Genomic DNA, 11,730 nt, shown 5'->3' on the forward strand with positions numbered 1-11,730 from the left:
AATACATAATATAAAAATATTGAATATAAGCACCAGTACTACATTTATTTACGATTTGCATACATAATAAGCTTTTATTACTCTCTTTCATTTCTAAACAGACTATAACATTAATATTATTTTATATATAACAATAATTTATTTTAAATTAATAACAAAAAATCATTTACAACCATCTTAAGTACAATTTGGGGACCTTTAACAGTAACACCAGAAAAACTACCTAAATTTTCTTTGCCATCAAATAAATGTTGTTAATTTTCCCTAAAAGTTAATTCAGAAAAATTATCATCACTAGTTCTATCGACTCCTGCTATTAAACGAGATATTTTGTTCTTGGACGTTATGGCAACTTCTACATATCCTGATGCTACAGTATCACTCTTCCATTTTCTAAGTCTTTGCAATGTGATCATATCTGCACCAGCTCTACGAGAAGAACAATGACCTATGTACATTGTAGTATCTGCGTAGCCGAAATATTTTGTAATCCTGGACGGTATGCTATCGTAGGTACTTTTGCCTACTGGTTCATCGATCATTCCGATATGTCAGAAAAAAAACGCCGATTTTTAATTTCTTTTGGTCGCAAAGATATACACTGTCGATACAATTGGAGAGCGTGCATTTCATTTTCTTCCACAGTAGTAAAAGATTTTGGTACTCCAGTTTTTGTATCGTTAATTTTTACTACAACAACGATTCCTTTGTCATCTATATCATCTATCGAGAGCTTTACCAACTTATCTCTTAATCCTCCAAAAACACCCATCACTAGAACAACCTACAATAACAAAAACCTTTTAAGCACGTGCAATAATATACCCAATTATTTCCTATATTACCTTATCTAAAAGATATGTATGACTTGATGCTTCTCTAATAAATTTCAAAATATTCTCTTGCTAATATCTTAGATTTTTTTGGAATACGTCCTGTCGATATTTGCTTCAAATAAGCCTCTAATCGATGATAGTCTCCTATATTTATTTTTCTGCGCACTAATAATGTCTTCAACATTGAATACTTTATCCACAATGTGGGCAGAATGATTCTGACTAAAAGATATATAAAAAAATATAAATTATCAAAAATAATAAATATTTCTTTAAAGTGATAAAAGGTAATACACACCAGTTCTTGGAAATATCCCATTAATATAGCTCCACTAAACAGCTGTAACTGAATTTCTGCTTGTCCAAGTCTCAAAACGTTTATATTCTTTATCTTCTAGTAATTTAGATTTCTTAGGCAGTAATTCTTCATTGGCTTTATTGGCTGTAGCAGCAACTATTGCTGGAATATTATCCATTCTGCCTTTTCAATATGTCTCCTCAAAATCAAACATCAAACTATCAAACGTAACAAATTTTCGGGTGTTTCGATACATCTTGGATACATCATTTATATATTGAAAAACTGTTTTCATTCTCATTTACATTAAATTATTAAATTTAAAACAAATATAAAATCGGATGTCAAGTAAAAAATAAAACATTGTATGCACCACGGGAGCTATATTATTAGGGATTATTATAATCATCCCTGTATCTCCCTTGATACATAAATAACTATTATGTTCTAGAACGCCAGTCTTTTTCGTTCGATATTTTTAATATCGGCTCTTTTATTTTTATTTTGCTTCAACGTGTATTAAGCTAATTCAAATCACACCTTCAAAAGTACCTTAATAATATCTTTAAAATGGAATAATAATAATTGGATGCATTGTTTAAAAAAGTGAAAATTGAAATAAAAATTTCATCTCTTTGAAACCAACTATATTAAAAACAACTGCGAAGGTAGTTAATAATTAAGGATATTGTAAGAAACAAACTACTCTGCGTACTAAAGCTCCGTCCAGGATTGGGTTACACCCACAATATCTAGTAAACATATTTCACCCATATTAATTAATAGTTCTTTAAGAGAAAAAAATCTTCGAAGTTGCTTTTTAGGATACCTATATGTTGGTTCAAAGATGTGATATGGCTTTATCATATGAGATTTTAGGAAAATTTTTGACCCAGTGTGAATTAATATAATACCTTTTAAAGTAAAGTAATAATTAACAAACGTTTGGATGAAAGTTATGAAAGAAAATATTAAATATTAATTTATGTACGATTTATAAAATTGTTGTTTAGAAAACGCAGACATTGTTATAAAATATTTCTTTCTTTTTATTATTCCTGATTACACACGTGAGAAATTAAAGGCAGCCGTAACCGGGGGCGCAAGAAAAAGTTAATAATTTTATTAATTAGGTATTAAGGTGTAGTATTGAATACCTATTGCAATGTTATGACTACATAAATGATTTAACGGTTTTACTATTAACCTTGTCTTATGTAATTATATTTTATGATCCCTCGATGAGTTATGTTGAAAGTTAAGCGTTTTATGTACTTTTGTTTAATTGGCTTCTTTCCCACAGTTTTGAAAAATTACCTAAAACGAAATGTCAGTCAGAGGTTAATCCACAATATAATTTTTGCTTCGAAGAAACTTAAATGAGAAAGATACAGGGTATTCTTTAAGTCTATGTCAGAAAGTAGGTACCGTGTTTTTTTTGCATCGTTTTAGATAAAAAAGTCTTAGTAAACTAAAACTTAGAGATACTGGTTGCTTGAGATACAGGGTTTAGAAATTTGAAAACAATGCCACATTTATTCAAATACCTATCTCTGAAGATGCTTGTCGTTGATTAATGAAATTTGAGCTTGTGGTAAAATTTACTTAGTTACACAAAAAAAGTATGGTATTTTTTTTAAATACATACCGTCAAAAGTAATAAAAATTCATTGGGGTACAAATTTTATTTATCATTCATTTTTTTTAACTGTCTTCTAGATATCCCTCAGCAAGTAAAAATGTATGCGACTGATATTTTTAGACTTTTGACGAATGTGCTTTTTTTTGTTATGGAATGAATAGCATTTTACATTTATTTAACACTGATAAGTTTATTTCAAAAATAACACAAAAACGTTTTTTTTTTTTTTTTAATAAAATGGGGGATACTTTTTCTCGTAGAAACAGAAAGCAATAGAAATTAAATACCTTTAATTTTCAAAATACTCGGAATAAATATTCTAGGGTCTCCGCCACTGATTGACAGATTTGTACACATCAGTGAATTTTTGTATTTTATTAAACAAATCATTATAAAAAGTTTGACCAATTTGGGTCAAACATCTTCGAAGATATAGGAAAGTGTTTTTTTTTTAACTAGTGGCTTTTGACTATTGATTTATTAAGACTGGTCTAAAATGAAATGAAATAAGTAATCATTTGAAGTTATGACATACACTTAGAAAAGGTGCTGTAAATTCTCAAAAGTTCATATCTAATTGTCGTGGATTTTGGTAGAACACCAAATGCCAATGTCAACCATAATGGTGCAGAGAGTCCAGTGTCTTGGCCAGCCAGATTGCCATATCTAAACCCCCTGGACTTCTATGTTTGGGGTTATCTGAAAAGTAAAGTTTATTCCAACAGATACAAGACCACAACTACTGTAATGAATAGAAAACAGGTATAATGAATTATATTAGGTATTATAACGTTAATTTTGTTTCTTCTTTAGTTGCTGTTGCTTGGTAAACATATTTTTATTATTATTTTCATTTAAATTGTTCTTATTTGTAAAGAGTATTAGGTCTACAGGGAAAACTAAAACACGCCAGGAACACTACCTCACAGGTGATGTAGAAAGGAGTGTAAATAATTTTGTTGGTATGCTTACAAATTGCACTTATTTTTAAGCATAAACATAAATATTCTTGTAATATTATGGTTACAAGTGTCTGCCACAAGGGGATTGTATTGGTATGAATAATTTGAGAACGGCGAATCTTAGGGAAAAAAATAAAGTAACCTTTTGACATATTTTGTGCATTAGAATATAAATCAGTTACAATGACTTGTAAAAAATGCAGTGGCGTAGGTTTTTTGTAGAAAAAAGTGACCCCTGTCCAGTTGACTGACTTCGGAAAGACTATACAATATAATTAGTTAAAAACTTTATTTCGGCTTGATTTCATTGTATTTACAGATTAGTAGGTCGCTCTCTGCCAACACGTAGAAAGTAATACTTTCTACCTGGAGGCATTGAATAGCAGTGGCATTTAAGATGTAACACATATTGTAGGTTATATCTCACTGATACTTATAATTAATGACAACTAAGCTATTTTCTTTAACAGCTTGTATTACATGATATTTCTTTCTGTTGCAGGTATTACGGGTACAGGAACCCGAACAATGAGATAGACCATAGACTGAGAGTGTTCTCCCACCACCCCTACCTGTTCGAAAACAAGGACATCTTGGACATCGGCTGTAACATCGGGCACATAACGCTGTCGGTGGCGAGAGACTTTCGCGCCCGTAGCATCACAGGCATAGACATTGACCAAAAATTGATCTCGATAGCTAGAAAGAATATCAAACATTACGTTAAAACGGTAGAATCTCCCAGGCCAGACGAGGCACAGGTCGCTAGATTAAGCGAGGCAAAAAGTAGTGAGTTTTTTCCTATTAGTATGCCTATATTATACGGAGCCATTGACATTCCAGGCTTCCATGACAAACCGAAAGGAAGAGGATTCCCTAATAACGTCACGTTTAAACAAGTAGGTATTTCTTTGCCGACTGTTTTTTATAGGAACAGACGTTCCGTGTAAGCCTTGGGCGTTGACACTTAAGTGTCTAGAAGGGATCTTGATATTAAATGCCCATTTATAGGGAAGTCGATATCCGTTGCAAAAAATCATAATATTTAATCTCTAGATCTTATCTAGATACTTGAAGTATAATTAAATATGTCCCAATTAACACAAAAAGGGTGCAAAAACACAACTATTATCAATGAAAGTGTTTATGTGAGATTTAAAATTGATACAAATTAGTTGTTTCATAAAAAAAACGAAGCTAGGTAACCTCCAGAAAAAACGAGCACCCTGTATAATAGAAAATAATTTTAAAACATGAAGAAATTGATTCGGTGCAACTTTTATTAAAAAATTTTTTGTTGTATTGACATTATCAGAGTTTTGTAAGAGCCTCTCTTAAATGAGACACTTTGTATGCAGTATAATAAAATGAAACAGTTAAAGTTACCCTCTAAAACTACACTTTATGTAAGGTGTAGAATTTTAATAATAACTGTGTAAATTAGTGTCCAGATGTCCTAAGCTTAATTTTTAAATATGAATGAAATATCTTGAAAGGCTTTTAAGATAATGCGAAAACATGATATCTTCCGCTTGCTTTTAACTTTCCCAAAAAAAAGTTTTTATAAAACTTGCGCTGAAAATGTTGCGAGACAATTTAGAAAATACGTTCGACAAACACGCTTTACGTTGTTTTTAATTTTGTGTTGATAATTTCAATAGGTCTTAAATTTTATTGATTATAAATATTTACGTTATGAGAAAAACCGAAAAAAAATCTTTTTGGAAACGAGAGTATTTATTGTTATAATCAGGAGTGAGTAATCTGGTGCATTTTCATGTCCCAACTTGCCGGAGAAATTTATGTGTGTACACATAAAACATTTTAGGTTTACTAGCTGGCAACTGTTCAAGAATTTTCTACTACTTGAGTAGCTATAATGTTGCAACCACTAACGATACTCGGATACAAGTAAGATCAGTTGTCTATTAAGTACATACTATTTGTAATTTATCTGCCTGATAGTTTTTTCGTTACCATAAAGTGACTAAAAATGATTTCAAATGAGGCAGAAATGATAAATCGTGATCGGAACAATAAGTGTTAAACGTTTTGTTTCAAATATTTTAATTTACGTTTTCCTGAGTTAAGTAACAATTAGAGTACAGGGTGTCAATATTTCTAGGTGTATGTACATGCACACAATAAGAACAAAACAAATAATAAATAGACCCTAAGGATGTGTATTCCTCAGAATTTTTATTTGAAATATAACACATTATTTTGCTCTCTTTACTTGGCTTCAACAGTTTTTTTTTTCAGTTTTTGAAGATTAAGCTATTAAATTTTTGTGCATATAACGCCAAGTTGTCTTTTTTTTCATGTAAACTCATAAAAAATCGAAAAACAGTAAATTAATTAATGAAATGAATACATATACAAGTAGGATGACCCAAAAAAAAAACGATTTTTTTTCGTGTCTCTTGTGAAAATATGTTAGTTATCATGTTTTAAAAGCCCCTCAAAAAATCAGCTCAAAAAAAATTTTTTTTGAGCGCTCAAGATTTTAAAAAATTTTCAAAATCGTTAAAAATTGAATTTTTTTGTTAGTTTCAAATTTTTTTTCACGTTATTTTATCATTTTCTAGGTTGAAAAAAATCTCGATTCTGAAAATTTTAAATCGATATTTTAATTTCTAAAGGTCACTCATAATTATTATTTTAACTTTTAAAATAGTGTACCTAAAATGTTTTCGATCGACCTCTAAAAATAAATATCAACGAACTAATAATTTTTTTTATTGAATTTGATGAACAAAATAATAGAAATGTCACGAGCCACTTAAAAATTTTCTCGAGGCAAAATTTACTACCACACTGTGAGTATCAAATATTTATAATTTTTTAATTTTTTTAAATTTAAGTATCGTGATTTATTTCTATTCTTTTGTTCATCAAATTCAATAAAAAAAAATTAGTTTGTTGATATTTATTTTTAAGTCGCTCAAAAACATTTAAGGTACACTACTTTGAAATTTAAAATAATTTTCAGAATAGAGATTTTTTTCAACCTAGAAAATGATAAAATAACGAGAAGAAAAATTAAAAAAAAAATCAATTTTTGAAACTTTTAAAAATCTGGAGTGATCTCTAAAAATTTTTTTTTTGAGCTGATTTTTGAGGGGGCTTTTAAAACATGATAAACTAACATATTTTCACAAGAGACACGAAAAAAAAATATTTCGTTTTCATTGGGCCATCCTAAATATACAGGAACTATAAATTTTAAAAATTTAAACATTAATAAATCTTTATAACGAGCGTTCAAATAAAAACATGGTCAAGTTGGTTCTGAAAATTTGGACGTAGGGCGTAGCGTATAGCAAATGAACTTAAACGTCATCTGTCAAAGCGCTATATCGCCGCTATCAATTTGAATATTTTCGTTTTAAAAAGCGTTTAAAATGGTGTTTTCTCAAGAACAAAAAGTGTTTATCATAGAGTCCTACTTTAGAAATGGACGCAAGATTGATGGAATATGGAAGTATTCTATTGAGGAATGTTTCATAGAATTTCAAAATCAATTTCCCGGCGTTGTTGAGTACAAAATTTTTCAAAGTGCAGTTCAGCGTTGTGTTAATGTTTTTCGTGAAACGGGCAGTGTAACAAGAAAAGAAGGAAGCGGCCGACCTAAAAAGCGGACTGAAGAATTAAAAGAAAATGTCCAACAAATAATGGAAAATGCGCCAAGAACTTCTGTACGTGTTTTATCACAAATGGTGGGAGTATCAGTCGGTACCTGCCACACAGTGTTAAAAAAAGATTTGCGTTTGTTCTCCTATCGTTTAACTTGTCAGCAAGAACTTCATGAAGTTGATTTTCCGCGACGGGCTGTATTTTGTGAATGGTTTTTAAACAACTACGGTGAACTTCATAATATCACCTTTTTTTCTGATGAAGCCTGGTTTCATTTAAGTGGTTACGTAAACTCACAGAATATGAGAATGTGGTCTTCTGAAAAACCAGATAACTTTTTTGTCGAGGGCCCTCTACACGCTCAAAAAATTGGAGTTTGGTGTGCTCTCAATCGAAGGAGGATTTATGGACCTATTTTTTTTAATGGTACTCTTACTGCGCAAAGGTATAGAGAAGAAATTATCGCTCCTTTTGTTAACCAGCTGGAAGAAAACGAAATTACAAACTTTTACTTTCAACAAGATGGCGCAAGGGCACATACGGCAGGCGAGACGATGAATATGTTGAGGGAAGTTTTCCAAAATCGACTAATAAGTCTCAATGCTGAACATGAATTTCCACCGAGGTCATGTGATATTACGCCGTGTGATTTCTTTTTGTGGCCTTACCTTAAAAACACTATTTTTGAACTGCCTATTCCTGATTTAAACCATCTGCAGGCTCGACTTATAGACAAGATTCGTGAAATTAACAATACCCCGAGCATCTTAGAAAATGTCTTTAATTCTTTGAGGAACAGGTGTGAAAAGTGCTTGGAACAAGGAGGGGGACACTTTCAGCAGCTGCTTTAATTTATTGTTATAACAAGGAGGGGGACACTTTCCGCAGCTCCTTTAATTGTTTGTTATTGTTATCACGATTATTCTTTAAAATAAAGTTATATAGTCATTAACGTTATTGAAACTGACAGCTGCTATACAGCTCGTTGAGAAAAGAGGTTAAGTTGGTCGCTATAAGCTACTCCCTACGTCCAATGTGTCAGAGCCAACTTCGACCACGTTTTTATTTGAACGCTCGTTAAAAATGGGTACAGGGATATTCTGAGGAAAGTAGAAATATGTTTTGTTACTAAAACAATTGTCTAAAATAATTAGTAATACAATTTTTCAAAAAATTTCAATTTTTTTTTTACTCCATATTAAAGACTTGTACACCTTATAAAGACACCCTGTATAAAGTGTGTAACTTTCAATGAGACTCGTATTTATAAGGAGGCTACCTTTGACCTTTAAAAATCATAATAAATTTGTAAATGAATAATCTTTTCTTGATTCGTTTCATTTACATATTTTTTCATATTTTACAGAAATTAAACAACGAAGACATAAACACACCTTAAACCCGTAAACCCATAAACCAATAATATAAATTCAAATAATTTGTTAATGTACGGTGTTTGCTCATCATTGACATCAAAAAAGTATGGTGACTTTAAATGAAAAGTTGCAGTCATACAAAAGCATTCTGTTTATACAAAATTATTTTCCATTGCAGTTTTGCTCTCTGCCACTCTGTTAATCTTATACAGAGTGTAACTTTAAAAGGGGGTGATAGTACGTGTTCCTCTGAATACAAATTTATTGCAAAATTAAATGAAAAAAGTGCTTTTTCTTTAATTGTTAATAACTTTGTAATAATTAATAAAATCTTACCAAACTTTCCCAAAATGTGAGCTTTTATATCCTTAAGACATGTGCAAAAGATGGGCTCGATCGGTCATATAATTTTTGCAAAATTCCATTATCCCATTTTTGCAAAAAAGGCCCATTTTCAAATGACTATTCCGGGGGCAGGGTTATTACTAAAACATTCTTTTTGGGCTCATTTTCTTCGAAGGGACACCAAGTATCCTCTAGTAAAAAAAATTTATTTTTTTTCAAATTTAGTTGTAAAAAAATTGCTAACTCCGGACCTATTAGTCGTAGAAACTTTTTATTTTCAATCTAGGTTTTTTACGAGCTTTCGAATGGTGTAAATATAACTTCTTTCAAAAGTTAAAAACCGCGGAATTATTTAATTTTTTTATTAGGGAAAAAAGTGCCTCTTATTTGTTAACAATTGAATACATACAACTAGATTTGAAAAAAATATATATTTTTTTTTAACTAGAGGATACTTGGTGTCCCTTTGAAGAAAATGAGCCCAAAAAGAATATTTTCGTCATAACCCTGCTCCCGGAATAGTAATTTGAAAATGGGCCTTCTTTTTGCAAAAATGGGATAATGGAATTTTGCAAAAACTATTTGGCCGATCGAGCCCAACTTTTGCACATCTCTTAAAGATATAAAAACTTACATTTTGGGAAAGTTTGGTAAGATTTTATTAATTATTTAAAAAGTTATTCACAATTAAAGAAAAGGTACTTTTTCCGTTTAATTTTGCAATAAATTTTTTGTTTATAAAGCAATTTTAACTCATAAAGTCTCATTTTAAAGATGAGTTTCTCTAGATCAAACCGTCTGTTGAACTTTTTTGCCAAGATTAATAGTTTATTTACAATAACGCGTAGAACGAAAAATGAGTTTTTGGCCTATTTGTTGATAAAAAACAATGACGCTATATTTTTTTCATGTATTATCATTCCCAAGACTTTCCAACAATAAAATCACGACCAGCAATTTTCACGATTTCTCGATGATTTTTCACCTTTATTTCTTGGTCTACTGTGCGATCGACTACATTTGTATAATTTCATCAAATCCATTTTATTAAATCTCATCCGTCACTTCTACACATTATAAATTTTGTAATTTTAATTTTTCTATAAAGTACCAATATGTAATGATCAAATTCTCGTTATTTTTTTGTGCATTCTTTATTCAATGTTATTTCCACAACATAATTTTAACTGTGTCACATCGTAAATTGTTTAATCGTTCTCGACTAAGCCTTACGTTGATTTTTTTTTTAGTGCAACTACATATTAGAAGACGACAATCTAATTGCGCTCGAACAGCCTCAGTACGACATTATACTGTGTCTGAGCATCACGAAGTGGATCCATTTGAATTGGGGCGACAACGGCATCAAGCAGGCTTTCAGGCGGATGTACGCCCAGTTACGTCCCGGGGGCAAGCTGGTCGTCGAACCTCAGAACTGGGCCAGTTACAAAAGCAAACGGAAGTTAACGGTAAGAACAAGGAATCGAACTTCGCAACAGAACCATATCCAAATTACAGCAAACTCAAAAACAAAAAAAAAAACGTCTGTACGAGAACATGGCGCCCAACGTGGGGCGAACGAACAACTAAATATCTTCTCATTTTACTAAATTTCTTTTTAAAAACGTGTTCTATTATTAGTTCTCGTATAACTAGATTTCTGGTATCAAAGAACATTGTTTGAATTAACTTAATACTTTTAAAACGGAATAAAAAAAAATAGGAAAACCAACAGTAGAATACAGGTTTAAAAATAATTAATAATAATTTTTATGTTAAAATTTCAGGAAACCATCTACAAGAACTACAACGCCATAGAATTCTTCCCGGAGAAGTTCCGGGAGTACCTGCTCTCGGCGGCGGTGGGCTTTGCCAAGAGCGAGATCCTCGGCTATCCCCCGCACCTGTCCAGGGGCTTCAGGAGGCCCATCCAGGTGTTCACGAAGAGCACCATGTTCCCCAGCGAGCGGATAGAGGCCACCCCGAACAGCATCACGCCGAACGTTGGGGTCTACAACGACTCCCTCTACCAGAAAATTTGCAAGACTGAGAAGTATGAATCTCGAACACAGCCAGAGATCTGCGTCGAGCACGTCTACACCGACATCATTGAGAATAGGTATTGCGGGCGCGAGGAGGACATTACGGAAGTCAATGAGTGCATCGAGGAGGATTTGAGGAATACGGAGGAGATGGAGTGCAGCAATACTAGTCAGGCGGGGGCGGGACGGGTGAACGGGGAGGAGGACAAAGTGAAGGGGCTGGAGAAGAGCGGGAAGGCGGGCGAAGTAAACGGGCTAGAGCCGGACGATAAAGGTGACGTTTCCGGTGAAAATACTTAGGTTTAGGTGTAAAATGGACTCGGTAATTTTTTTTTTTGTAAATATTGTTTAAATATTTTTTATTTCAATTAACTGTTAACGAATTGCTTTTGTAAATATGTATATGCCGAAAGTATTACATTTTCTTTAAAAAGTGCGATTTTTATTTCGGGAAGGTTCTAACGAGTGATTGTTTTCGTTTTAAAATCTTCACTGTTACTCAACGCCTAGATTTTTAATATGGCCAAGCTGACAGAGAGCGACCTGCTATTTCACAGGTTCTATGAAAGCAATGCTTATGTTGCTACTAAGCG

At 32.0% G+C, this 11,730-nt stretch overlaps 1 protein-coding gene across 2 annotated transcripts in view; it reads left to right on the forward strand.

Moving 5' to 3' along the window:
• The window catches only part of LOC108908463 (probable RNA methyltransferase bin3), a 107,824-nt gene extending 96,298 nt beyond the window's left edge, over positions 1–11,526 (forward strand). The window contains exons 4-7 of one of the 2 annotated variants that reach the window (XM_018712514.2): positions 4,241–4,527; positions 4,582–4,637; positions 10,346–10,564; positions 10,883–11,526. In XM_018712514.2, coding sequence (XP_018568030.1) covers positions 4,241–4,527; positions 4,582–4,637; positions 10,346–10,564; positions 10,883–11,437 — 1,117 coding nt within the window. In that variant the 3' untranslated portion in view covers positions 11,438–11,526. Of the gene's footprint in view, positions 1–4,240; positions 4,638–10,345; positions 10,565–10,882 lie in introns of both variants that reach the window. The other variant, XM_018712504.2, reaches the window with a different exon arrangement.
• The last annotated feature ends 204 nt before the right edge of the window (positions 11,527–11,730 follow it).

Source organism: Anoplophora glabripennis, unplaced genomic scaffold, assembly GCF_000390285.2.
Source record: "Anoplophora glabripennis isolate ALB-LARVAE unplaced genomic scaffold, Agla_2.0 scaffold29, whole genome shotgun sequence".
Classification (NCBI taxonomy): domain Eukaryota; kingdom Metazoa; phylum Arthropoda; class Insecta; order Coleoptera; family Cerambycidae; genus Anoplophora; species Anoplophora glabripennis.